This window comes from Pangasianodon hypophthalmus, chromosome 1, assembly GCF_027358585.1.
Source record: "Pangasianodon hypophthalmus isolate fPanHyp1 chromosome 1, fPanHyp1.pri, whole genome shotgun sequence".
Classification (NCBI taxonomy): domain Eukaryota; kingdom Metazoa; phylum Chordata; class Actinopteri; order Siluriformes; family Pangasiidae; genus Pangasianodon; species Pangasianodon hypophthalmus.
The window spans coordinates 26,190,608-26,218,461 of record NC_069710.1 but is presented as its reverse complement, the minus strand read 5'-3'; the positions used below and the strand labels follow the sequence as shown (position 1 = coordinate 26,218,461).

General features: G+C 39.0%; 2 protein-coding genes across 3 annotated transcripts in view; one reads left to right on the top strand and one right to left on the bottom strand.

Moving 5' to 3' along the window:
• The window catches only part of osgin2 (oxidative stress induced growth inhibitor family member 2), a 15,615-nt gene extending 6,081 nt beyond the window's left edge, over positions 1 to 9,534 (top strand). For both annotated transcript variants that reach the window (XM_034305958.2, XM_026944718.3), the window contains 2 exons: positions 6,263 to 6,354; positions 6,675 to 9,534. In XM_034305958.2, coding sequence (XP_034161849.2) covers positions 6,263 to 6,354; positions 6,675 to 7,944 — 1,362 coding nt within the window. In that variant the 3' untranslated portion in view covers positions 7,945 to 9,534. The remainder of the gene's footprint in view (positions 1 to 6,262; positions 6,355 to 6,674) is intronic.
• nbn (nibrin) lies at positions 9,489 to 27,854 on the bottom strand. Its single transcript, XM_053236623.1, has 16 exons — positions 27,614 to 27,854; positions 27,115 to 27,233; positions 25,736 to 25,863; positions 25,252 to 25,411; positions 24,304 to 24,407; positions 21,926 to 22,043; positions 19,700 to 19,890; positions 18,212 to 18,309; positions 17,912 to 18,050; positions 14,707 to 15,000; positions 13,893 to 14,580; positions 13,182 to 13,247; positions 12,871 to 13,032; positions 12,669 to 12,782; positions 12,399 to 12,448; positions 9,489 to 10,185 (listed from the first exon to the last, which is right to left on the bottom strand). The coding sequence occupies exons 1-16, from the start codon at positions 27,645 to 27,647 to the stop codon at positions 10,155 to 10,157; spliced, it is 2,496 nt and encodes an 831-aa protein (XP_053092598.1). The 5' UTR covers positions 27,648 to 27,854; the 3' UTR covers positions 9,489 to 10,154.

The window sequence follows — 27,854 nt, the reverse complement described above, 5'->3', positions numbered from 1 at the left end:
GGAATGGAACAAAATTAAACATTGCTAGCTTTCAATGGTGTGACCAATTACTGTATATACATATGAGCGGACAACATGGTGTGTCCACCTCTCGTCTGCCCATATTGGTCATGGACATTCCCCTTCTTCATGCTGGGAGCTGGGTTGCAATAAGTTACCCATCTGAATGGTGGTGAAGTACATTCTATCATGCTCATTCTGTTGGTGAAGTGCATTTAAAAAGGTGTGACTGGATAACCTTACCAAGCTATTTCAAGTATTAGCTAAGGTCATATAGTCAATAGTAAATTGTTATGAAATTTAACTAGTGTTAGATGTCTTTGTTTATGCTATCACTTTTTTCACTCACATTGGTTTGCTAGTTACAATATCAGTACAATGATCAGCCTCACCTACATCTCCCTGCTTAAAATACATTGGGTCTGCTGAAAGATTTATTTATGGTTAGTCTCATGTATGTCCTGACAATTTGTTGGTCTAGAATTTTAATGAAGTTAGAGAATTTAAAAGTGTGCCGGTATTGTCCGGAGGCAACCTTCAAAGGGCGTCCGGTCAGAACATTAGACTACGATGTCGCCGTAAATGAGGTGGTTTTGCTAAAAGTCTTTACACCAACAACACAGATACAATCAAGTTGGTTTATACTACTCATTAGGTGCATTTGTGTGTGGTTTCTTTGATGCATACACACATTTAGCATTAACAAGTAAAAATTGATCAAACAATGCAGAGTGAGGGAGATTTGCTTCTTACAGGCGATCTATCCACTTAGGGATTGCAGGGAGTCTGATTAATCTTGTCACTGGACAGAGAAACGTGCAATCCTTCACCAGGACTTTGGCAGTCTTGGCTTTTCTTTCGGCTCCTGGATGGAGAGAGGGTCCTCTTTCTCCTTCAAACACTTCTGGTGAGTCTGGAGTCTGGTGAGTCTGAAGCTGGCCCAGAACTGCTCGGCCAAGACTTGGTTGTGCCTCCATCTCTTTCGACTCATTAGCTCTGACTCAGGATATACTACTTACCATAGAGAGGCATCAGGTTGGTCCATCAGGAGGGTGTTTGGAGTGACTGGGTCTGGGTCAGGTTATACATACCCAAGGGACCTGGATTAAGTATGCCTTCAATATCAACCAAGACTGTCCTTAGCACTTCTTCAGGGATGGTCTGTGCTCTCATGACAGTGTACAGGGTTACCTTGATTGAGCATTTTTCCCTTTCCAAAGAGCCACCTAAGTGGCAGGGGCACTAGGTTGATTATAGAAGCAGTCAGCTAAAAGACTGTTTGTTCCTTGAGCCACCCCATGAAGCAACAGGGCTGCCATTTCTACCACCTCCAGGAATGTGCTATGCTGACTGATATCAAGGTGAAATAGCTCATGGTCAGCTGTTATGGCTCCACAGAAAGTTGACTTCTGCACCTCTTCTGTGACATCAGGAAGTGCTTCTCCTGGCCTTCAAGCCCACTATGACTCTGTTTCCCAAAGGAAGTTTGCGCCTTAAGTCCAGTGGTTGTGCTTTTCTAGCTGTAATGATGTCCCTCTTTGTGTGATGTTGTTAGCTGGATTACTCTGAGTTGACAAATGCCATGCTTGATCATTGGTTAGTGCCTGGATTTCAGCCCACAAACACTTTGAACTTACAGGATTCTGACTGAAGTCTGGTAAGGACTGTCAGAGAGTCTGTCCAGTAGGTGTTGCATTCGTATATTATTCTATCTGACTGTGCTTGTAGCAAAGTGTATCAGACTCACAGTGCCATATCAATCCTGACAGACTCTTGCAGTAGATGCCTGATGATGTTCGGACAGTTGCTAGCTCACTGATTAAGGTCAAATCTAACCTCAGTGAGCAGGTTGCATAGCTTATCCACCAGATGCTTGCACCTTCAGCAGAGCAAATGCAGCGTAGACAGCTGTATACATAGAAACACTGTTCCACTGATGTGCGCATATCTTCCCCAGGCTCAGTGTGGTCTATCACATGTTTCTGCACAGCAAACATGGCACAGCAGGGACTTGGGGTTGTTCCGAATGGGAGTACTTACCACTGATAAACATCAGGGGGATCGCTCCATCTCATCTCCCTTCGTAGGAATGTCAGAAGAGGCTGATCCCGTGACAGGAGACAAACCTGATAAAACTTACCTTTGATATCACTGCTTATTAAGGGATGTTGCCAGAAGCAGAGGAGGAGCCTGAGCAGCGTGGTACCCATCACAATTCTAGGTAACAGATAATTGTTAAATCTGGTGCCCTTATAGGAGAAAGAGCAGTTGAAAACAATTCTATTCTTCCCATTATGGTGGACTATGTGGTGGGGGATGTACCACCCTGGGCTGCCAGTTAGTTCCTCCAGCAGAATCTTCCTCATGTAGCCTGCCTCCTGTGTTAAAGGCCTCACCCCTTTCAGGATCATAGGCTAGCCACCTCGCTGTGGCACGCAGCTTTTGTTGGGGGCAACCAATGGGGGGTAGGTACCTTTTCCACAACAGTGGAGTGGCACACTCTATCTTTGCTTCTGTAATGCAAAGTGTCCAGCTGCCAAAGTTTCTCTACAGGACTGAATTGCTCAGAGGCAAAGGGGATGCTTGATGTCATGAGACATTGCTGAGATGTAAAAGGCTTCAGACGCTTGGCAGGGCCTTCAAGCGACCATCCCAGCTGAGTCTTGATTGCAGCTGGTCCTCCGGGGGGCTGGATTAGTTGGAGATATTAGGCTTTGTAGACAGTTGTGCACAGTGGATGGGCTGAAGAGACAGTCTCTTTAGATTATAATACATATTCTCTATGGATGTCGAAGATCTTATTAGGTTGGTTAGTGTGTGAAATTAAGAATGACACCATGGCTCCATGGATAACATGCACATCTTGTCATACTTGTACGCAAAGTTAGATCTTTAGGTGTACCTTGAAGCCTAAGCTGCTGAGATGCCTCATACAACAAGATAGTATGCTCCGATCTGACAATTAACAGAGTGTCAAGTGAGTTGTCACCATTTTGTAAGATGACCAGGCTCATCTTCAGTAGCACTTTACTGCTGCCTGTGGGTCTGTCCAGATACAGGGTTCCGGAGGTGGAGCTTATCGGCCTGCTGTTCTCTGTAGGCCCACTAGTGTTCTTCCGCATGGGACCTCCTGGCACTTGTAATAGATAGCGCTTCTCACGTTTCTTGCCCTTGGCTTTCAGTATGCACTTGGCTTTTGGGTGTTCCCTTGCACATTTTCAGCACTTCTGACTGGACCTGATCTATCTCTCAATCCGCTCCTTTGTGCAAATCTGGAAGTTAGCACACTGGTCCAGACAGTGCTGAGTGGTGTTACAGAATGGGCACAATCTCTTTGACCTTTTTAGGAGGTCTCTCATCAGAAGAGGTGAACTGCATCACAGCAAGAAGCTAGGTTATGTATCAAAATTAGCCCAATTCTAAAAAAATGGCAAAGAACTCCCAGCTGAGAATCTGTTAGACAATTTACAGCAGAACAAGGCTTTGCTACAGAACTGTCAAAGTTGTCAACATTTAATCTTTGATGCAAAGTTTGAAAGATGTGAAATGATGTTTGCTGGGCTATAGCTCCAATAAGAGCTCAGTTGCATATTGGAAAGTCATGAGGCTAGACTGTCAATTGCTACACCCTTTTAATTATCAACAACTCTGATAAAATGCATTGATCATAAGGATTGAGCTCATATTCAATAAATAATAAATTTATCAACATATTTATGGACTTGACTGTATATATATATATATATATATATATATATATATATATATATATACATACATACACACACACACACACACACACACACACACAGAGTCTTTTGATCTCAAACCCAGATGTCTCCATTGTATAGCAACTATACATATACATATAGCAATTGGCCTTGCCATTCCAATACTTTTGAGGGGACTGTATATATATATATATATATATATATATATATATATATATATACACATACACACTATACACTGGTGACATTTGGGTTTGAGATCAAAAGATGAATATGTGAGATAATAGATCAGAAGTTTAAACTACTTAGAACATGGCACCTTTTGTTTGAACCCATCCATTTTTCAAGTGATCAAAAATATTGGAATTGACAGGTGTTTCTTGTTGCCCAGGTGTGCCCTCTTAGATTGAGTGTTTGAGTGTTGAGTATACAATTAATAGCTCTGAATGTATACTCTTGGTTTGAGCCTGTGAAGGCATTTGTTGTAAAAAGGGATAAACCAACATGAAGACCAGAGAGCTCTCTGTGGGAGAAAATCGACCATAGCCATTTCATCGGCATTGGGCATAACCAGTACTACAATTTGGAATGTCCTGAAAAAGAAAGAAACCACTTTTGTACTAACAACCAGACATCAAACAGGTCGACCAAGGAAAACAGCAGCTGTTTATGACAAATATTGTGAGAGCTGTGAAGAAAACCCAAAAACAACAGTCAGTGATATCACCAACAACCCCACAGGGCAGGGGTGAAGGTATCACAATCTACCAATCGAAGAAGACTTTGAGAGAAGAAATATTGAATAGGCCATACCTCAGGATGCAAACCACTTATCACCAGTAAGTATCAGAAGGCCAGATTGGAATTTGCAAAGGAATACATAGATCAGCAAAAAAAACTTCTGGAACAAAGCTCTACCTATCCTCTACCAAAGCGATGGAAAGGCCAAAGTGTGGAGAAAGAAAGGATCTGCGCATGATCCAACAGTACAGAACAGTAGAGGTAGTGTCATAGCTTGGGCTTGCATGGCTGCTTCTGGAATGGGCTCACTAATCTTTATTGATGATGCAACTAATGATGGTAGCAGCAGAATGAATTCAGAAGTGTACAGAAACATTCTGTCTGCCAATTTCCAGATAAATGCATCCAGTCTAATTGGGAAGAACTTCATCATGCAGCAAGACAATGACCCAAAACACACTGCTAACACAACAAAGGACGTCATCAGGGGGAAAAAGTGGAAGGTTTTAGACTGGCTAAGTCAATCACCAGACCTTAACCCAATTGAGCATGCATTTCACCTCCTGAAGAGGAGACTTAAGGGAAAAAACCCAAAACAAACAACAACTGAAAGAAGCTGTGGTACAAGCCTGGAAAAAGCATCACAAAAGAAGAATGCAACAGTTTGGTGATGTCAGTAGATCGTCAGGTTGATGCAGTTATTGCAAGTAAGGGACAAGCAACCAAATATTAATATAAATTACTATAATAAATTACTATAATTTACTTTAAGACTATCTCTTCCTAAACTTTTGGTCAACTAAAAATTGGGTGGTCTGCCACCAAAGTTGCCATGTTCTAAGTTGTTTAACACATCTAGATGTAAATATCAGGAAATAAAAGCTGAAAGTCTGATCTATTGTTTTGATCTCAAACACGAATGTCTTCAGTGTATAACAAAGACAAAAGAATTGGCCTTGCTGTTCCAGTAATTTCAGAGGGGACCGTAGATTTATAGTGCTGACAAAACAGTTTTAACTTACTGAACATAAATCTTGATAAGATTAATCTTGATAACAGCAGTCATATGCTGCAGCTTCCTATGTAAGCTTTCTGAACTAGGAGTATTGTCTGGAGTTATTTTTTGATGAATATATTGTATGTTTGAGCCACATCGTAGGTCAATACACACATGCTCATGTAAATACACACACTTCCATGCGTGTTGCTAAAAAAAAAAATTTGGAATAAGCCTGCTTTTGGAGCAAAGATGTAGCCTGGAGTACACCTGAATCTTGGGACTCAACCCTGGCTGTGGCGCTGAACAACATCTGCTTTGATGACATACAAGTTGCTCAGCCTTTTCTGGGAATATAGTGGGTATGGTCAGCTTGAGTTCCAAGTGATCCATTGTAATTGGCCACTGAATGTACATTTATACATCTTTCAGTTGGTAAAAAAAAATGTGTGATATAGGCAGAAATTATCTAACATGTTGAATTATCATCATTACCAGTCAAAAAGGGAATCTCACACTCTATGAATGTTGAGTGAACTAAAATTTAAGTTTCACTGTTTTTTTGTTTTTGTTTTGACGTGCAGCAAAAAGCATTTAATGCATGTTGCTGGGCATAAAAGGCCAATACACAATGCCTGGGTTTTGAATAGAGTTGATTGCAGTCTTGGAAAACCTTGGAAAACATTGTCCCATCAAGACCCAGTATAGGCTGTAGTATCTGATAATGAAAGCACTTAGCGAGATGTAGAGCTTTTCTCCCTTTTTGATTTTGTTGTCTTTCTTTGTCTCCTAGGCAATGGAAGGATCTATTCTCACCATTAGTCTGGGCATTTGGATGGAGCTGCCAGGGGTCAACTACAGGGACGTTAGCTCTGAAAAAAGGAGGTACTAATTAAATACCTTAAATCAAATTAATTTAAAAAATATTTACTGTATACTGCTTGAAGAGAGTCTTCAAAAATCTTAAGTGTGCTGTTACACTTAGAACATACTGTATGTCATGTCACTTCTGTAGCATTTAGAAATTATTATGTCCCTAATAATCAATATTATCAATAATAGGTTAATCAGTCATTACTTGTATTTGGTGTGGAACCTGCAGTTAGCTTTTTCACTGTGTGAACAGTATCAGACAAACTGTAATGGATACTAATACCAACTGCTGTGGTGGTTCTTGATGATGCAATCTTTCATCTTTCCTGTAGGAGTGTGACCAATGACCGGGCCACTCCAGACGAGCTCTCCTCTTACTATAAGAATTATGTAAATATCATGGGCCTCCAGAAGAACTTTAAAGACAACACCTATGTCACTTCCATTCAAAAACTCCACCGTGATCAGGACATTAGCCTTGAAAAAGAACATGGCAATGAAAATGGTCAGAAGAACAGAATAGAAAATCGGTTTGACCACTGCAGTCAAAATGAAACAGAAAACAGTAACAACGGAAGGGACAACGGGTTTTGTAATGGTTTCAAAAATGGAACAGAAAATGGAAAAGATAAAACAGGAGAGGAGGAGAACAGGAAGAAGAGGGACATGGAGGGCATTAGAGACAACAGGATTCCTCAGGGGTTTTCACAGGGACTATGGGAGGTCAGGGGTTACCAGCAGCTACAGGGCGACACCCATATTCCTTTCAGCCTGTTTGCTGAAAACGTTGTCTTAGCAACTGGGGCATCTGATTCGCCAGCTCGCTTAGGTGTGGAAGGTGAAGATTTTCCTTACGTGTTCCACAGCGTGCGTGACCTTGGCCTAGCTGTCAACCACCATGAGAACTTGGGCCCTGCTTCTGACCCGGTCCTGGTGGTTGGAGCAGGACTTACTGCAGCTGATGCTGTGCTGTGTGCCTACAACAACAGCATTCCTGTGCTGCATGCCTTCCGTAAACAAACCGATGATCCCAGTCTGATCTTCAAACAACTACCGAAAACGCTATACCCTGAATATCACAGGGTCTATCACATGATGTGTTCTCAGACCTACCCGACATGCCCCATTGCCAACCGTGGTGCCAACACTGCAATTCATCATGCTTCCACAGAACTGTACCCAGACTACACCAGCTTCCCAGAGCACTGCGTGCATTCTTTTCAGCCTGACATGCACTGCATACTAAGGGGATCAAGTGGTGTTCTGAGAGCCTTCAAAGTCTCGATGGTGCTGGTTCTGATTGGAACCTATCCTAGTCTGGATTTCTTGAAGGACCATGGTCGGTACCTGGGTTTGGATCCCAGCAGGCCCATCTCCTGTAGGCACAACCCAGTGGAAATAAACCCTTACACATTTGAATGCAGTGCTGAGCCAGGCCTTTTTGCCATGGGTCCCCTGGTTGGGGACAATTTTGTGCGTTTCCTGAAGGGAGGCGCTCTGGGCATTGCAAGCTGCCTGCGCAAGAGACTGAAACAGATGAAGAAGAAAGGGAAACTGATTGCTGATGAGGGTGATAGTAGAGGAGGAGGGGGATTTGTCTGAAGTCTGTCTAATAGTTTGTATAAAGAAAGTGGCAAATTATTTTTACAATTAATGGAGTGAGTACATATATTTTTAACTATACAGCTTTCTTAACATTTTTAAAATAGGTAAAATGCATATGACTGTAGGATATAGGAGAATATAAAAAATGAACCATGACTGCTGTCCTACAGAAACCGTAACAAAGGTATTTGTTATCATGTGTGGAATAATGTGCCAAATTTAATCATTTTTTTAGATTACTCAGGCTGATGTTGCAGGATGTCATGATGTTGCACATACTCTAAACTATTTTGTTTACTTGTTATTACATTCTTTAAGACACCCATCACAGTTAAAGAGCCCATAACTGCAATGAAACACAAATGCAAGCATGAGCAGGCAGCCAGATATGAAGCTCATGGGACAAAGAAAGGCCATTAACAAGGGAGAATACTGGGTGTTCATGCAGCACTACATGTTTACAGCATTCATGCGCTCATAATTTGTAACTGCTTTATACTTAGTGTTACTGTGATTTAAATGACTAATTTTTGGAAACAGAACCAATTAAGTTTATTCAAAAATATCAAAAGCACATACAAATGAAAATAACTGTGGGGAAGATCAAGATTGTTCACACTTTCGATAGGAGAGGGCGGGACTGGTCAAGATTGTCTGAAGTGGATTAAAAATGGTCCTGTGCACACCTCTAGTTTAACCCAAGTTGACTCAATAATAGACTTAAATATTAACTATCTGGTTCCACATATGTAAAATATGTCCCCATGTGTATTTAGAGTGCTTGGGTAACAAGGTCTTGATACAGTATGATCCTTTAGACTGAGCAACCAATGGATACCTATGGGTTTTTAGGTGCTTATATAAAATTTTCCAAAGTAGAAGTTAGGCCTTAGCCTCTGGAAAAGGCTATCAACAGTAGTTGTTCCATATGATTTGCTTCCCATATAAAGTCTTATTGTTGATGCCACTAATGGTTATGCCTGACCAAATCAATTACTTGTTAATTCTGATCCAACCCCATCAATCAGAAAAACTTTCGGCCTCATGTGTATCTGTTTTGTTATTTAGAATTTTAACAAAGCTGTGAATTATGGAATAATTAATTATATTTGATCTTACTGATTTTTTTACCCTACTTTTTAAAAACTTTTTTCCTATACTCTAAGTCAGGCTGTGTGCCTATGGCCAAAGGGCTGGTAAGGCTATAGGTTTTTACTCCATCCAAGCAGGAATGTCATCCCGATCCCAACTATTTAATCATGGTCTTGGTCTCTTGGAGACTCCTATTTGAATGGAATGAAAGCCTGCAACCACACCTGTCCTTTGCAGATAAGATTGAAGAGCCCTGCTATAAGTCACAACATCATTAATCTTCCTATGCATGTCCTTACAACAGGTAAGGTATTTAGAATAATAGCTAAAGAATATGTAGATGCATTTGAGTTGCCAAAACCAAAATAAGGAAATAAGTTGTGTTCCAAACTTACCTGAATTTGTGTGAATGCTCAAACTTGTACAATAAAAAAATGTTTTGATACATGTTTTGTAAACATCATTTTATTAGGGATAAATAAAACTTTTCAAATACTTGTCGTTTGTTAGATTTTTTTTGGCTTTATGTTAATCCAGGAATGTATTAATTATAAGCTTGATCATTTGAAAATATAGACAGCTGGTGGCTTGGCTTGTTGTTTATTTACTGCATTTCATGAAGCCTTCATGTTATTCTTCACTGACATATTTCACAATAATGTAAATTTAATCCACAATTCAAATACAAACATTCATTCAGTTGGGCAGGTATTCAACAGCAAGGATTCCACATGCTGTATTTGTAGTGTTCAATGAAGCATCCACAAAAACTGGCCATCTCTCAATCAGAAACACTACTTTATCAGTAGTACATAACAACTGTTGGTCTTGTGAGATAACTGATTTTTAATAGGTGCTATTTATTATGAGTAATTGTGATAGCTGTGGAAAAAGCTGTAAGTGAAACATGAAGGCTTATGAAAAATAACCAAATGTGAAAACTCCCATTTTTAGAAACATTACACACCATGTCTTTCATGATGGTCTAAAAGCAAGTGCAAAATGGCAATTTGATAAATTGCTCAGAACATTGTAACTGTAACCCATCAAAACGCTTTAAAAACTGTGGGATCTGCTTGAACATTCAAATCAGTAAAACCGAAAATTAACAATCTTCATCTTCTTTTAGTAGTCCTTGGATTGTACCTACAAAAAAAAAAAAAAAAAAAAAAAGAAAAGAAAGATTTTTGGGTAAAACCAAGCTCAGTGATAAATCTGTAAACCTTTATACTTTACTGTGACATTAATTAACCAATTAAACCCAGCTACCTTTTAATTAAATACATCTGGGCCTTCAAACACAGAGAAAAAGGACATAAGGTGGGATTAGAGAGAAAAAGGAAGCAGCAGTACAAGAGAAAGAAGAGCCAGAAAAGCCATGTTGACTGTACTTTTGTATCTCTCCTCATGTGATGTTCCCTCTCTATGCTCAATTGGCTAAGCATTATGATTCAGAGTTCAAACAGTTATAGGTGGCTGAAGGCAAGCCTGGTGTGTGTGCAGGAGAAATGGCACCACTTTAACGCAAGACTTACACTTCAGCTGCATTCTGTCTCTAGGCAACAACCATCAGCCTTTAACAAACTCTTTCCCTTCCCTTGGTTTGTTTAACACTGTATCTCTCTCTCTCTGTTCCATCTTCCTCACTCTTCTTCTCACCCTCATCAGACCTTATGCGTACATAATTTTCCATATCGTACACAGTATAATAACCTTTCCCTTACAAAAATACAATTGACACAATTTATGCACACTATTCTTTAGTTAAATTAACCAGTATTCATTTGCAAGAGATATGCATATGAAGCTGTTTTGTGAAACTTTTGTTTATGCCTAAAATACATCAGGTTGTGTGTATCACCAGCTAAAATAAAAAACAAATCTCAAAAATCCTATCCTACTGTTTAGTGTACACATATTATCATACTTCTGTTTACATTTACATTGGCTTCGATTTTATTAAATGTTGTGCTTCATACAGTCTTTCATTCATGTTAGATCTATTCGTACTTTCTTTTCTCATTTTATTTGTGTTTCCTTTTAGTCTTTTTTTATGTATACTTTATACCACAGTGCTGTTGATTATTTACCTATAACAGCAGCTCTGACAGTAGTACTGGCTGTACTTGAAATCACAGGTTTATATTAATGCGTTCTTTCTCACACGTTATTATTTCTATAACAACATCTTATGCAGGGACGTGTATGGCGGACACTCCACATAAACTAAGCCTAATAATAAAAAATGGATTAAAAATGTTTAATAATGGTCTTTAGGATGAGTACTTTGCACTTTCCTCTTTCTCAAGCAACAGGACAAGTCGTGTTTGTCTTATTAACTTAAAGAGAGAGAGAAAAAAAGGGAGGCTGGTTGGGAATCAACTGTCTGTAGCTAGAATACTGATGTTTCACAACACTAAACTATGACTATAAACATTTAAAAGTACAATGTGTCATACATTAACAAATTAGAACTGATGAACTTTGGTAAATTGCTGTTGCAGTAACAATAACTCTGCTTCACTTCACGCTGCATCACACCACCCCAGTTATGATTATTTTTTAATAACAGCAAGCCTCCAAGTGTTTTATTCCTTACTTAAAAGCACTCAGATGCATTGTAAAAGTATAAGAAAATGTGTTATATAAAGTTACTATCATCACAGCTGGTGTGTATGAGTGTTAACCATAACAGACAAGAACTAAGTAGACAGTTGAACTCTTCCTTTTCACTGTCTCCTTGTTTCATGCACTACAGCACCTTACTGTCTGAGCCTGGCTTTGCTGTCACAAAAGCAGGCTTTGGACCTAGGCATGCCATGACAGCTTAGTGCCACTGGGTAAATCCACCTTGATTTGGCAGGGTCAAAGGGCAGTGAATGAGGTAAATATGTTGTGTAATTATGCTCAGACTGGTATGCATGGCTATCTGCGTGTGTGCGTGTGTTGCATAATGCTTGCTTCAAAAACAAGATAATCCTGTATGTCACTGTGGTAGTGAGGGCGTGGCTAAGCACTGCTTTTGAATTCAAGGAATGCTTGAGGAAGCAATGGGTAATTTAATCAATCAGTGAATACCTGTGAGTGTTTAACGATACTTTCTTTATGTGCTGTTTGTCTTTCAGTTAGATGCGAAAAAGCCTGAACAAGAGAAAGCCAGTGCTGAGCTCTGGACAGCCTTTTTCTCGACAGCATCTTGCTGAGCCTGATTGAACAACAGATTGAAGTTTTTCTGTTGTGTTTTGATGACCACACAATGCAAGAAGCATTGAAGTCAAAATAAATAAAGCACAGCCCTCCATCTCCTCAATTCCAGTTTCACAGCGGCCATGATAAACAGAAGGGAGACTATGTCATACCTGAACAGGTCATCACCCAGAGTCTCCTCTCGTTCTTGCTGCTTCTCTTGCTTAAAAAAAAAAAAAAAAAAAAAAAAAAAAAAAAAAAAAAAAAAAAAAAGTTATATGAATCACAATATTCTTTTGTTTAACTGGACTATTTATACACATAGCTCTGGATATTTTTTCCTCTTTCTATTTATTTCTCCATTTGCTCATTTTTAAGCCAGCCAGATCTCTTTCCCTGCTCTCTCTCCTTCTTTCTCTGCTCTCCCTCCTCCTTTCTCTTACCTCAGCTGCATCCCTCAGCCACTCCTCAAGTTCTGAGTTTTTGCTGCGGTTATGCGCCACCAAATCAGAGCCACCGATGATTTTGGGTAACCCCTGAAGTCCAGGAACAGGGATCTAAAACAAATAGTATAATGCAATGAGCCCTGAATAAAGAGAAGCACATATTTATCACCATAACCTGACCTGTTGCTCTACGACTGACCTTACGGAAGCGTTTGAAATTCTTTCCATTGGGATCGCGGCTCTGTAGTGGCTCAGTCCTCATCCTGCTAGGAGCACTCACAGTCAGGGACTTAAATTGGACTTGCAAAAGCTTCCTAGGAAGTTCAGGATCTTTCTCAGGAGCAGAGCCTGAGCTCGAGCCCTACAAATCCACCTCAGCATTAGTGCATGATTTTACATCTAACTATTATAAACACAGCAATGATAATTTACTAAAAACATCCTAATGACCTTTTTCTCTGGTTTAGTAAATACAATTGTTATCTGTGTATTAAAAAAAAAAAGCCCTACCATGAGTTCTTCCTTTACTGCAGCCTCCTCACCGTGTTTGGTGGAACCATTCTGTACCTTATTTTCCTATAAATTATACATACGACAGTAAGATACATACAAAATCTTAACAACAATAATTCTAGTAGGCAAGGGAAGAGAAAAAAACTGAACTGTAACACAAAAATCCCAAGCATATGTCACCTAATTTAAACTGTTTTTAAGATTTGTGTCAAGCAACAGTAAGAAAACAGCGAGGCAAGTCTAGGGTGGCTGCTACTTGATATCTAGTGGCGCCTACGTGGCTTTCCCCTCTAAAGAAACCAAGTTCTGCCTTATTCTTTTCTGTTGGTTCACAAGACTGTGGCACATGAATTCACATGAATTCAAAGTTCACCTAGATAAACTTGACGTGAGGTGACAAGCAAATGCTTCTCATGTCGCCCGTCCTTTCCCTTTCAGTAAACTGCCTTTTCTGCCAGAGGAATGTTTTTGTGTGTGTGTGTGTGTGTGTGTGTGGCCTGGCCACTGGTTTATCTGAGATAGCTGAAAAGCATAGTCTCCCATACAAGGGATCAGATGCTGTAAATGCTACAGCTAAGTGGTAGATGTTGGCACCTCTGCTAAAATTAACCTTTCTAATCAATTCTAAAATAAAGTAAAAAAAGAGACAGTATAAAGAACAATATAGGAACAATGAAGTAGTAATAGTAAACATAAGGCTCCCCTCACCAAAAGAAAAGAAACTTCCTCTTCTTTGACATCTAAATTTTCATGTCTATCATTTCGGTGTGTTGAACTGTATTGTTCCCGTTCCAAATCCTGTGTCTTATTGGATGTGACCCGTGACTTTCTCTCTGGGTCCCGATTGGCTGAACTCCGCCTGTCCTGTTCTGAGTTCTGGCTTGTACTGACTATGCTTTGCTGTTTCTCTGCTCTCTGCTGCTTGCTGAATGTAGCATTATAATCCTCCCCGACAATGGCTGTGCTTCCTTCCCCTTGATCAAAACACTGCTTCTTATTAGCTGTGGGCTGCAGAGGTTCGCCCATGTCCTCAGACATGATGGACTCAAGCTCCTCCAGAGAAACGTCGAGATCAGCAGGTGCTACAGGGTCCTGTTCTGGCTCTTTCCTCTTCTTCGAACTGTAATTTGAATCTAAATTCAGGCTCAGATTTTGTTGCCTGCCACCTGATTTAGAATCTTTAGCAAGACCTGAACCCAAACCAAGACTGCCACTGAAACCGTAGCGTGGGGTTGTGTCATGCTGGTTTTGGGCTGTTTGTGAGCCTGATCTAGTGGCAGAGGATTTTTGTAGAGAAGGAGCCACATTTGAGTTCTTCTTCTCCTTGCTTCCCTCATCCTCTCGTCTGGATAGTTTGGCCTCTGATAGTTCGGAGTCGGCGCTGCCCTCACGCAGCCTGCAGAAGGACATCATAAACAGATTTACTCATTAAATCACACAGTTAAAAATAGGTGATATATAAACACATTTCTACAACATGTTAAGAGGCTGAGTGTTGTTTACTGTGATATTAGAGCCTTGCCTCTTTTTGTTGGCAGGCTTGAAGTAGGAAGTGAGTGATGCTTGTTTCTGGGGGGATTTTTTAATTGTGGCACTGTTGTTCAAAGAGCCTGTGAATTTAGCACATTCATCACTCTTCTGGCCCTCTGATTTTGCCTTTTCTTCTTGTACTCTGCTGAATGATGACACAGGCTCAGAGCAGGCAGCTGGAGGCTCTGTGGCCAGTGGCGGCTTTGTAGATGTTGTTGGATCCAACGGATTTGCACGGCGTTTTTCTGGGGTCTCACCCACAGCTGTGGCACCACACAAGTCCTTCCTACAGAAGTAAAAGGTCAACTACTTCAGAAATGCTTCTAAGATATCTTATATAGTCAGTGTTTTAGCTCAGTTGTCTGAAAATAAAATAACCATTCTTACTCAACCAGAGACTTGAACACACAGATTTGATTTTTAAAATTTCTGCATTTTAGTAAATTAATAATAATAATAATAATACTGTTCTTCTGCTGCTGAGCTTCCTTTTCTTTCGTCTTGGAATTCTTTGAACTTATTCACCTTCCTGTTGCAGTCAATAATCTCCCATGGATAGATGTGGCTCCTGCTTGAATAGAATGTAAACCAGAACAGCCCTTTGTGGATAAGACTGGACACCCGTGCCCTAGAGAGCTGCACTCCAAATAACTGCTGTAGTTATTATTAACTCTTATATATCGTCCGTCTTAGGCTTCGTAAGACTCCTATTTATTCTCATCCAAGATCCTGTATATTTTCAAGGTATTGTCTTACTGCTTGGCTTTTTCAATTTAACAATACAACAGAATGCTGTAATGCAGTAGTTCCCAAACCTTTTACAGTGGCATGCCCCCAGGCATTTAACATCCTTCTGTGTACCCTCTCTCTCACAGTTAGACTACAGTCACAAGTATTTTGAAAACGTGCACATGTAACACATTTAATTTCGCCAAATAACTCCCTTTTATCAAATATGTCATTTGTCACAACCAATCATATATATGATTATATATTTAAAATAAATGACTCACCAATTAATGAGATGGATGTGTTTGATGTGACATGCATAACGCTGCAATGTTTGGTTGTATCAGAGAGAGCTTGAGTCTTAAATCGTTCTCTATGCACAGTCTGTGTCTATATTTGTTCTTCATGCTACTAAGTGCTGAGAACCCACTTTCACAAAGGTACATTGTTGAGAAGGGCAGTAATGTCTTTACAGCACGAATTGCCAAGGCAGGATACTCTGCACACAAGGCTATCCAGTAATCTGGCAGTGACTTTTGTCTGATTTTGTTAGCACAAAAAATCATTGCATGATTTTTGGTTAGCAAATGATCATGCAATGACGAAAAGGCCTCTGTTTTTCTCATTAATGCAGTTAGACCAGAGAGTCAACTTCCTAATCATGCAATCAGTTTTATCCTGCATGTTGAATATGGTTGTGGAAATTCCTTGTAATCTGAGGTTCAGATCATCCAGATGGGAAAAAAACATCACCCAGATAGGCCAGTACTGTGAGCCACTCTTCATCATGCAAGCAGTGACACAATTCAAAAGGACGGTCAATTAAAAAAAAGCTTTAAGTTCATCCCTCAATTCAAACACTCATGTCAGTACCTTTTCCTGGACAACCATCGCACATCAGTATGGAGTAACAATGTGACAGTTTGAATGCTTCCCTGTCATGGCTTTTGCTCCATCAGCACAGATGCCCACACATTTTGTCCACAAAAGTCCATGTGACGTTACAAAGCTATATAAGACTTTAAAAATCTCCTCCCTAGTTCCCCTGCCTTTCAACGGTCTGCAGAAAAGTACATCTTCCATAACTGAACCCTCGTGAATGTACCGGATATATACCAGCAGTTGAGCTAAGCCAGCTACATCAGTTGATTCATCAATCTGTAAAGCATAGAATTCGGCTTTTATGCAAAGCAAAAGTTGTTTTAAAACTTCTTCTGCCATATCAGTGATGTGACTTGAAACAGTGCTGTCTGATGATGGCATCCTCTGTATTTGTTCTTGGCCTTTTCCCCAAGCATTACACCAGATATATCAGCTGCAGCAGGAAGAATTAAGTTCTCCAGAGAAGTATGGGGTTTGCCTGTCTTAGCCACTCTGTAACATATCATGTAGGATGCTTCCAGATTCTTCATATAAAGGTTTTCTGATGCTGTTATAAGGGCCTTACTACTCCCGAGGTGTCTTAATTGTGTTTTGAAAATCTATCGAGGTTTATTTTTCAAAGTAGCATGCTTTGTTTCTAAATGCCTGTGCAAAAATGCTGGTTTCATGCAGTTATAAGAGAGTACTTTTGCACATATAACACACTGTGGCTGCGGATTTTCTTCATTGCCAATGTATGTAAAACGCAAAGAGATATATTTCTCATCATACATAACTTCAGATGCATTGTTGTCAGTATCAGTGTGAACCGGGCTAGTAGCAGTGGGTGCACTTACTCTTGCTTCTGAAGCACCGTTAGAGGGACCTGGGGTACTGCTGTCAGAGGATTGTGGATCAGCCGAGCTAATGGGAGTAGACCTTCTCTCTGTGGCTGCAGCCTGAGATCTTAGTAGCCACTTATCCATTTTAATCTTACTAGCTATTACTTTGCTTCATTACCTAGCCACGTGCTGGCAATAAATGACATGCGGTAAGATCTGCACTTACGCGTGACTCTTGAGTGGATGGATTTTTGACCCCAAAAGATGTGGTAATTTGATTGGATGTCATGTATTTGTCCTTTTATGGCACTACCATTTTGCTGTTTGTACACTAGAGGGGGCACAAGTTTATATTTTGCCTGTTAAAAATACATGCTCAGTTTGAATGTTATTTTAGACTGGGGTAGAATTAAATGAACGGTAAATCTCAGCATTTTGTTTGCGTACCCCCTTCATCAACCCTGTTTGGGAATCACGACTGTTTTGTTAAAAGAACTATAAAATTAAATTGAACTGGCATGAAAAAAAATAGTAGGAAAGAAACAAACATTGCTTCATCATTGTTTCATACATGCTTCATACATGTAGCAGGTCTATTATTAATATAGTGTAGAATTGAAACGTAGCTGATATTTATGGTCAAAGTATTTTGGCTCAGACTGCATATCCCAAATGTTTTTCCTATTAGCCTACTTGTTACTGAGACTAATGAGCCCTAACCAAAACGTTCAGACGTTATGCAGAATGTTAAGTGAAATGTCCTACCTGCAGATACTCTTATCTGGCTCTGTATTAACCACATAAGCAGTGATGTTTAGGGAGGCCCCATGAAGCACAGTCTCATCCACTGCTGCATTCTGGGAAAGCGTTGCTTCAGGGATTGGTGGTTTCATTTTACCAGATTCTAAAAGACCAAAAATAAGGTTAGCATTAAATGTGCTCAAGTTGTTTCATCATGGACAGTTGTCGATACTAAAACAGAACCATAATATCTCCATGCAATAATAATCTCAGTGTGTGTGTGTGTGTGTGTGTGTGTGTGTGTGCGTGCGCATGTGTGCCCACCTGAATCCAAAGAGGAGCAGGGATTGCAGTATGTCTGATTATTGACATAAATGGCAGCCAATCCAATCTCTGACTCAGCAATGAAGCGTAAACAATTTCTGTGCCAGCAAGAGAGATTGAAAGAGAGGGAATAGATTTGCTGAATCAGGCAGGATTGCAGTATTGCTCTAGCAAAAGAACACCACAATATTCACCAACATCAAACATCAGCACCGTCTAAGACAGCCACACAAAGCTTATATGAATAATATTGACATAAAACATGAGCAACAGTGCAAATCTGTCATGTACCATATGAGATATTTTCATGAATGATGACATTCTTTCTAATTACATTAATAGTAGTAGCCGTAATTACTGTGGAAAATAAGACCTTCAATATTGTATTCTGTTAAGTCCTTGCTAGAAAAGCTCAGGTAACTAGTTATACGGTATTCAGCAAGCACCATATTGCACTGTTATCTCTTCAAAATATCATTCCATTCAGGAAAAAACTGCATTGTTAGGTTGAATTTTTGGGCAGCATGCTCCCAAGGTAAAGCCTGCCATTCAGAAGGCAGTAAAAGGATAGGTGTCTTCTACGGTTACATATTTTGGACAAATCTGACTGTCACTAACAACCATAAGCAAACTGTAATGTTTGTTAAGCAAACTGTAATGTTTGTTAAGCAAACTGTAATGTTTGTTAAGCAAACGGTAATGTTTATTGCAATCTCTATATTTTAATTTTTTTTACTGTAACAATACCATTTTATTTAATTTTATTTACATCAGGTCAGGTAAAGGTTAAGAACAGGTCAGGTAAAGGGAAACATCAGGTCAGGAAAAGATAAAGATCAGGTCAGGTAAAGGTAAAAATCAGGTAAACATCAGGTCAGGTAAAGATAAACATCAGGTCAGGTAAGGGTAAACATCAGGTTAGGTAATGGTAAACATCAAGTCAGGTAGGGGTAAATATCAGGTCAAGTAAAGGTAAAAATCAGGTCAGGTACAGGTAAACATCAGGTAAACATCAGGTCATGTAAAGGTAAACATCAGGTCAGGTAAAGGTAAACATCAGGTAAACATCAGGTCATGTAAAGGTAAACATCAGGTCAGGTAAAGGTAAACATCAGGTAAACATCAGGTCATGTAAAGGTAAACATCAGGTCGGTTAAAGGTAAACATCAGGTAAACATCAGGTCAGGTAAAGGTAAACATCAGGTCAGTTAAAGGTAAACATCAGGTCAGTTAAAGGTAAACATCAGGTAAACATCAGGTCAGGTAAAGGTAAACATTTATGCCATTTGGGAGATGCCCCTGTCCAGAGCGACTTAAGAGAAGTGCTAAAATTCCACCTGCCTCCTGAGTCTTCCTCTGCACCCTACACACTGGGTTCTACAACCATCAGTCTAAAAACCCTGTCAAGATCGTTCCCATTCTTTTGTGTGATACTGAAAATATTTCATAAATAATAATTTAAATTCACCCCAAGTCACCCCAAGCTACCTATTTAGAATCAAGCCGACAGACTCGGCCCACTTCTTCGTGGTAGGAGGCATGAGTGGTTGGGAAGATCCCGTTGTCACATCAACAACACAAGTTCCTGTGGACTCTAGGAGTGACACAGGCAGAGATCCCTCCTCCAAAAGCTGGCTCCTTCCACCTCCAAAACTGATGGCCTGGCTTAAGCGTTTCATCTGGGAAAAAAATTCACACAAACACATTAAATAAAAAGAAGAATTATGTATCACTGTTGTATCAACATTGTCTATTAACCCACAACAATTATGGCTGAAACCTCTGGATTTTCACTGGAAACTGAACATTCTCCAATGTTCTCCAGGTGTAAGCATGTTTAGTAAGCCATGCACCAGATTTTCAATATAGAAAACTGAACAGAAACTTCTAGAAGCTTCTACAGTGGTTTCAGTAAATGTACAAGAATGCGGTGATGCCAGTTCAAATGGTGTGGAGTCAATATTTAAGTAAAGAATAAGAAACAATAAGGTGTGCAGTTATAGGTAAATAATGAATGACGAAGTGATTCTTGTGATGTGGCCAGACACAAAGCGGAGTTACTGTTACCACCCTGTGGTTGATTATTTTCTAATAACAGCATGTCCAAGCATGTTTTATTCCCCTTAGAAGAACATGTACATTTTATCAATTTATAGTATGTTAGTTCAAGTTATCACTTCCATTATAACAGCTATAAACAGGCATTCCCTCACCATCTTTTTTTCTTTCTCTTGAAATTAATAAGACAAACATGCAGCTTGTCATGTTACTAAGAATATGAGGAAGATGTTCCCATGTGGGAAACTTTAAAGGTACAGCTTTACCTCTGACTTTTACAAAGCCCTGTCATTGGAGACTCCTTCCAAAAATGTTAAATTAATGCCTCCTTATGGAAAACTTTACTATATCAATAATTACATGTTTTGTTTTCTCCTTTTATGTGGAGCATCTTCCATACAAGTCCTTGTGTTAGCTGTTACTATGAAAACGATAGAGTAGTAAAATGAGCACATTAATCATAAACCTTGCAGCTGGCATTATTGTCAGAGCCATGCTGTTATAGAAAATTAATCACCACCTTCTGACCAATCACATTCAAGAATGTTGTGTAACACTTTATGTCAGATGTCATGTATATCACAAATATTTCTGAGGATGAGCAAGACTACACCTAGCCATTTCCTGTATTAGAGATGTTCTCTGTGTAATCATTTACCTTTCATAATAACAAACTTTTTAAAGACTTATAACAAGCAGAAAGACTGAGACAAATGGACAAATTTCAGTGGGGGCCACTTGATAGGGTACATTCATTATTTCAATAACAGAATGTGGTGTTTTAAAGACATGCTCATGTAGCTTTTGTGAATGTTCTCGTTCAGTAAAGGGCAGGACTGACACTGCAGTCAACTTTGGTATTACCCTCAGGCCTGTTCAAAAATCAGACTCAAATAAATCCCCATTTAACAGACTAAATGGAGTGACTCATAAAATTCAACTGGCCATTGATTCCTTAAGTACATGACCACAGACCCTACGCTGATTAGGAAAGAGTTAATTGGACATGGCCCTCCACAGATATTTACGCTGTTGAGTTAATGTCAGTGGAAGGAAAGACAACTCACTTGACTTAGAGGAATACCGCAAACGTAAACGTCCACTCTATGATTAGTGCAAACCTTCATTACTATTAAGCTGTAAGTATGTGAGGGGGAAGTAATTGAGGGTGTTTCCTCAGAACAGATGTCCTTACGTTCTCTCCACATAATCAGCATCATTCCTCCTCCCTACTCTGTGCTCCGTGCATTAAATTCAGTGCTCACAAGCACTTTCACCACTGACTCACTGACAAATGGAAAACACCATGGGCTGGACAGAGGCCGGCAGGATAAACACAAGAGGACACACTTTTAAAAGGTTAAGAAGCCTGATTTTTATGAGTCACAAGAGCCACGAACACTTGAATATAAATGAAATAGCAAAAAGTGCACTCAGTCCGAGAACTAACGCTGATTTTTTATTTTTAACAAATTTGCAATTGTTAATAGTTTACACTGAATATTTCTACTACAGTGCTTTATTAACAACATTATACTGCAACTATACTGCATTAAGTAATACTCAGTGTCTCTCCTCATGTTTCATTTATTTATCAATTTTAAATTAGCTGACCAAATATGTTAAAAAGCATTCAGATGCTTATGCATATCTTGCCTGTTTGGTGTTGAGGAAGACAAAGGTTTTGCCCGCAAACAGAGTCTTTCTCTCGAGATGAGGTCCCAGGTCCACCTTCTCTTTACTGAGACTCGGCTCATCTATTTCCGGCCTGAAGCTGAACACATGCACACATCAGAAATTAATACGCAAAATGTTCTATAGTAAGACACAGTTATTGTAATTCCTCTAATACATTAGAGGGAAAGAGTAAATGAATTGGTTCTGCACAGAGATGAGAACTGCTGCTGGGGTTTAACGTTCAGCAAAATAAAATCATGCATGGACGAAAGAGCAAAATAAAAACCAAGCATGGACAAACACTCCACAAATGAAATATTTCTTAAGCAGGGGTTCTTAACCTGGGAGCTTTGAGAGTGGTGCTAAAAAAAAAATTATCATTTTGATGAATGTATGTTAGGTCAATCTAATGGCACCACCTGCAGACCAAGGAAGATAGGCTAACGTCAATATGACGATTAACAGTCGAACATGATCAGCTGTTGAACCACAGCGAGGTATAATGTCTGTCCAGGAGTAACACGCTAAGTGAGAGATGAGACCGCTAGCACCTAAATGTTCTGAATGGCTTGCACTGCTGGCCTATCTGACATTTTTAAACGTTTTAACGACCTGAATGCAGGACTGCAAAGAAAAAATGCATCTGCTTTCTCTCTCTGCCTTACAAAATTGAGGCAAGGATCAAAAACTTTGAGGCTTTTCCTGTATTAAAGGAGTGTCTCAACTACAGCAATGTTTAAAAAAATGAGATGCATGAGCTTCATGCATGAGGGGTCATTTTGAAGGAATGGCGGCAGTTTCAAGGGAATTTTTCAGAAGAAAAAGCCATCAGGAATGGTTCTTGAAATAAAGGAGTTTGATTGATTTGACCAATATGTTATTGCTCTAATTGCCCTGAGGTTCTCTGAATGCCCTCTGCGTGATGCACTTACCTAAAAAAAAAAACAGACACAACTCATCTCAGGGTAGAAGCTGTTTTTGTTTTTTGGGAATGTGACAAACAGTGGAAGCGTGATGTACCTGGCTGAATCATGCTTATTAGCCACAGTGTATTCTGAGTTCTCCGACCTTATCTGGTATGGCACATTTATGGTCATATTTACATATCTTTCCTGTCCTATTAAAAAACATTACCTTGTGCTACTTTGGCCCAAAAACTGGTATTTTGTAGAACAACTTGATGGGTTAAAAATGACTGAGCAAGGTCTCAAATGAACAATTAGTTCAAGAGCTGAATGTTTTCTCACTTGTGCATTATGCAGTATTGGTCAGCGAGTAGGAAATCTATTTTAATCAGTTAGCTGGTAAGTAGTTAAACTACTTACTTTGACAAATGCTACATTATTTGATTTTTATAGCATAAACAATATATATTTGAATACACCGGGTGTCTGAAAAGTCAGGAACCAATGGGAGCTAAACTACATATACATGATTTTGTATTCATTATTTATTTACACTTGCAAGGTTTACAAGTATGAATGTGTGTTTGAGAGAGAGAGAGAGAGTATGTGTGTGTGTGTGTGTGTGTGTGTGTGTGTGTGTGTGTATGCAGTTAAACTCAGGTAAGAATGTGTGTTATTGTACTAGTGTGTAACTAAAGATAAATTCCTTGTATGTGTAAGAATACTTGGCCATTAAAGCCTGATTTTGATATATTTTTCCTTACAGGTGAAAAATGGCATTAACATTGGATGAAAGGGTAGAGATAGTACTTCTTGGTACTTTCATTAGTTCCTGACTTTTCGGACACCCTGTATACTGTGTGTCAACTCATCAAGTCGCCATCCTGCTTTCGGTTCAGATCAAAGTCGACCCCAAAAAGAGTTGATTCAGTGATTCCAGGCATTCAAACACAAGAGTCCACTTCAAAATTCGATTACACTACACACTGAAAAAGATCTGCCTCGCAAGCAGAAAAGGCAAGCAAAACAACTTTAACATCAGAGTGTTTCAGGTAGCAGATATTTAGCAAATCAGAGTTTGAAATGCAGGTAAGAAGTCTAGCTGCAAAACAGTCTGCAAAAACAGAAAAAAAAAAATGTACAGAATGCCATCACCTTGCATTAGTTTTTTTAATATGCTCATGCTGGGACAGATTACCAGATAAATGTCAGTGCACACTGCATTGCATTTAGTGACCTGTTATTTAACTGAGCCTCATTAAGAGTTCTGCAGTAGTATTAGTTGGACTATAATATTTTTGGTATTTAATCAATTAATCAATAGATTAAATAATCAATAGATTAATCAAGTATCAAAATAATTGTTAGTTGCAACCCTAGTTCTAACACAAGAGTTTCTTAGTTTTTATTTTCACTCATGCAGCATAGATTTTAAAGAGAGGAAATCACTACCTTTCCACTTTAGGAAGGTTTTCACTCTGCTGAACAGCTCTGGAGAGTTCAGTGAAGAACTCAGGTTTCACTATGGGCCGACAGCACAGCAGCGCACAGATCGTCTGCACACACAGCAACAGTTTCACTTAGCATATCTGCGCCACATGTGCATTCTAGCAGATTGCTCCAAAGCAAAGACATGAGTTGCTATTACATTTTGTACAGTATCATCAGAATACTGTAATAAACAAAGACATGTGTTGCTATTACATTTTGTACAGTATCATCAGAATACTGTAATAAACAAAGACATGAGTTGCTATTACATTTTGTACAGTATCATCAGAATACTGTAATAAACAAAGGCATGTGTTGCTATTACATTTTGTACAATATCATCAGAATACTGTAATAAACAAAGGCATGCGTCAGTATTACATTTTGTACAGTATCATCAGAATACTGTAATAAACAAAGGCATGTGTTGCTATTACATTTTGTACAGTATCATCAGAATACTGTAATAAACAAAGGCATGTGTTGCTACTATATTTTGCACAGTATCATCAGAATACTGTAATAAACAAAGGCATGCGTCAGTATTACATTTTGTACAGTATCAACAGAACACTATAATAAACAAAGGCATGTGTTGCTATTACATTTTGCACAGTATCATCAGAATATTGTAATAAACAATATTTACTGCAGTGAAAGTTACCAAAAGTTAACAGTGTCTGTTGTCATTGGTCATTACATTTGGAAATGCTATGAGACAGGACATCACCTTACACTAGGAAGGGAGCTCTTTGGTTGGTGCAAAAGTTTTCTTGGCTAGATTAATGTACCTCTTGTCCAGTGAACATAAGTGAGTAAGTGCCCAAGATTACAGTATGTTTTGTGCAGTATAACAGGGTTTTTAAGGGTTTTTTTTGGTAGAACCTTTTAAGCTGATGTGTTTCTGACCTTAATGGTGACTTTAACAGCAGGCATGGCTAGGTGAGTGCACTCCTGAGACCATGTGTTGACCAGACGCCCCCCAAGCGCCTGGACCTCCCTGGAGAGAGTTGCTTTCCCTTCATTATCAACACATGATGAACACACCACCACCGAATCCAGTTCCAGCCTGAGACAAATAAAGAGGAGTTGATACAAATGAGCCAGTCAATAATCAGTGTTATTATTATGTGTGTCAGTCAATAATCAGATCTCTTTTAGTTTGTTTAGTAAACTTTTACTTTGTTACTGTGTCCATTTTATAATCATATACAGTTTTTTTTAGGTGGCTGGACACACAGTGGTCTTAATGTTACTAGCGACTAATGATTCACTTCTAAATTAGCTTTAAAATGGTTCCAAATTGCACATAAAGCTGTTGTACAATTTGACTAGTGTTCATGTTAACATGCTCCGTCAAAAACAACAGCACGACTGGGTAAGGAATACACACCTAAACTTGCTCTGAAAGACCCCGAATGTGAGTTTATCTCCAGCATAAACAGTCTTGGTGGAGCCGGTCTCTAGCCGCTTGTCATTGACGAAAGTGCCATACTTGGAGCTGTCCTTCAGCGTGACAGCCTGCAACAATATAAACCCAATCCAGTCAACAGCTTCATCACTCAATTATAAGGGAAGCTGCGCCATCTGCTGAACATGCTAACACAGGTATTACAGCTTGGGATTTTTATGCACATGGCTTCCATCATATAAAAATTTATAGTTTCAGGGCAGAGAGAAGAGCCTACGTTCACAAAGCATTAAGTATTTATTAATTTAAAAATAACTAATAAATTCTGCCAAAATGGATCAAAGCTAGAACAGAAAATTAATTAATTAAACAAAACAAAAAAAGTTACAACAGCCTTTTAAACCAATGTACCAAACCAATATATATATATATATATATATATATATATATATATATATATATATATATATATAACTGACATTGGTTTAAAAGGCTGTTGTAACTTTTTTTATTTATTACAGTATATATATATAAAAACAACACCATGTTAACATGTAAATGTTAATAAATTTAACAGATTTAAAAAACATTCTCTTATTTAACAAAGAAATTTGCATAACATTCACATAACATTTATGCAAGGTGTCTCAGTGTCAATAAGTTTTCCACCACGGGATAGTCTTCAAGACAGAGGACTTTGCACCTTCCGGTTTCCTGGTAAGGTGACAAGCTGCATGTTTTTTTTTTTTTTGGCTTATTAACTTTAAGAGAGAGAAAAACAGAGACGCTGGTTTGGAAATAACTGGTTATAGCTGTGATAACAAGAACTAACTTGTCTCGAGGACCTTCCATAATATTAAATGCCAGCCACATCATACCACCCTGTTGTTGATTATTTTCATATAACTGCATGCCATGCCTTATTGTGTTTTATTCCTTACATAATACGCTGTCCAAAATAATACCCAAACTAAATCAACAATGTGCACACCAAGCTTCCTGTTCCAAACTGAACATCCAGACTGATCCTCTGATATGAGTGATGTCTGTAACTGAATTAAGGAAGCTCAAATTACCTCAAAAGGTCACATGTTTTGTTTTAGGAAAATGAAGGGGAATGAAGTGATAGCGTAAAAATGACTGGATCACCAAGTTGATTCTATAGATAATGAACTAAATCTGAAAAAAAAACAAAAACAAAATGCAAACCTGGAAAAGGGCAGAAACTGTTTATGACGTTGACTATAGTCTAATATTGTGGCATATACAGCTGTATGATAGATGGTGAAGAACAGCTATGAGCTGGCTGTATGTTGATCATTCCACACAGTGTGAACATGCGAGAGTGTGTGATTTTTCACCTGCTCAGTGACAGTGATGAGGGCATGCACACGGCTGATCGACTGGTCGTTGGACAGAAGGATGTCACAGTTCTTACGGCCTACTACATACTCCTTACCAGCATGCAAAGAGATTGGGCCTAGAAAGCATGACAAGATCATTTTTTAGTAATTATATCACACTATATTATACTAAAATTATTTTATTTTTACTAGATCCAGTTAATTTGCTGTCCCAGTCCTGACTTCTGTTAACACCATGAAACTGACTTTGACATTTTATTGACATCTTATTGACATGATGAATCCAAGTAAATATAGTGATGACCCAGAGATGCAGCTTTATATTACATATGGCCACATGTTCAACTTGTACTGGAGAGAAAAGATGAGAAAGTAAGTCTAGAAAGAACATAACATCCTTAACTATACACAATGACTGCACATATAGTACAGAAGTTTTACACTGAGCTCTATTGCACTTGTGTGTGTTTATGTGAAGGAAGGCAAAGCTTGTTACCTGTCCCCGATTCTGCAGAGTGTAGTCTCCACATTGCTCAAACTGCAGACTGATTTACGCCATTTCAATCTCCGTTATGATAATCTACATGAACTGTCACATAATCTCCAAATGCACACGTGCAAATCCTTATGGAAATTTTTTTTTTCTTTTTCTTTTTCAGCTACAAAACACTCCTCGAGTAGCAGTAGAGGCGCGCCAACTTTGCAAGTTCCGGTGAACAAGAGAGAGCTCGGTTTCA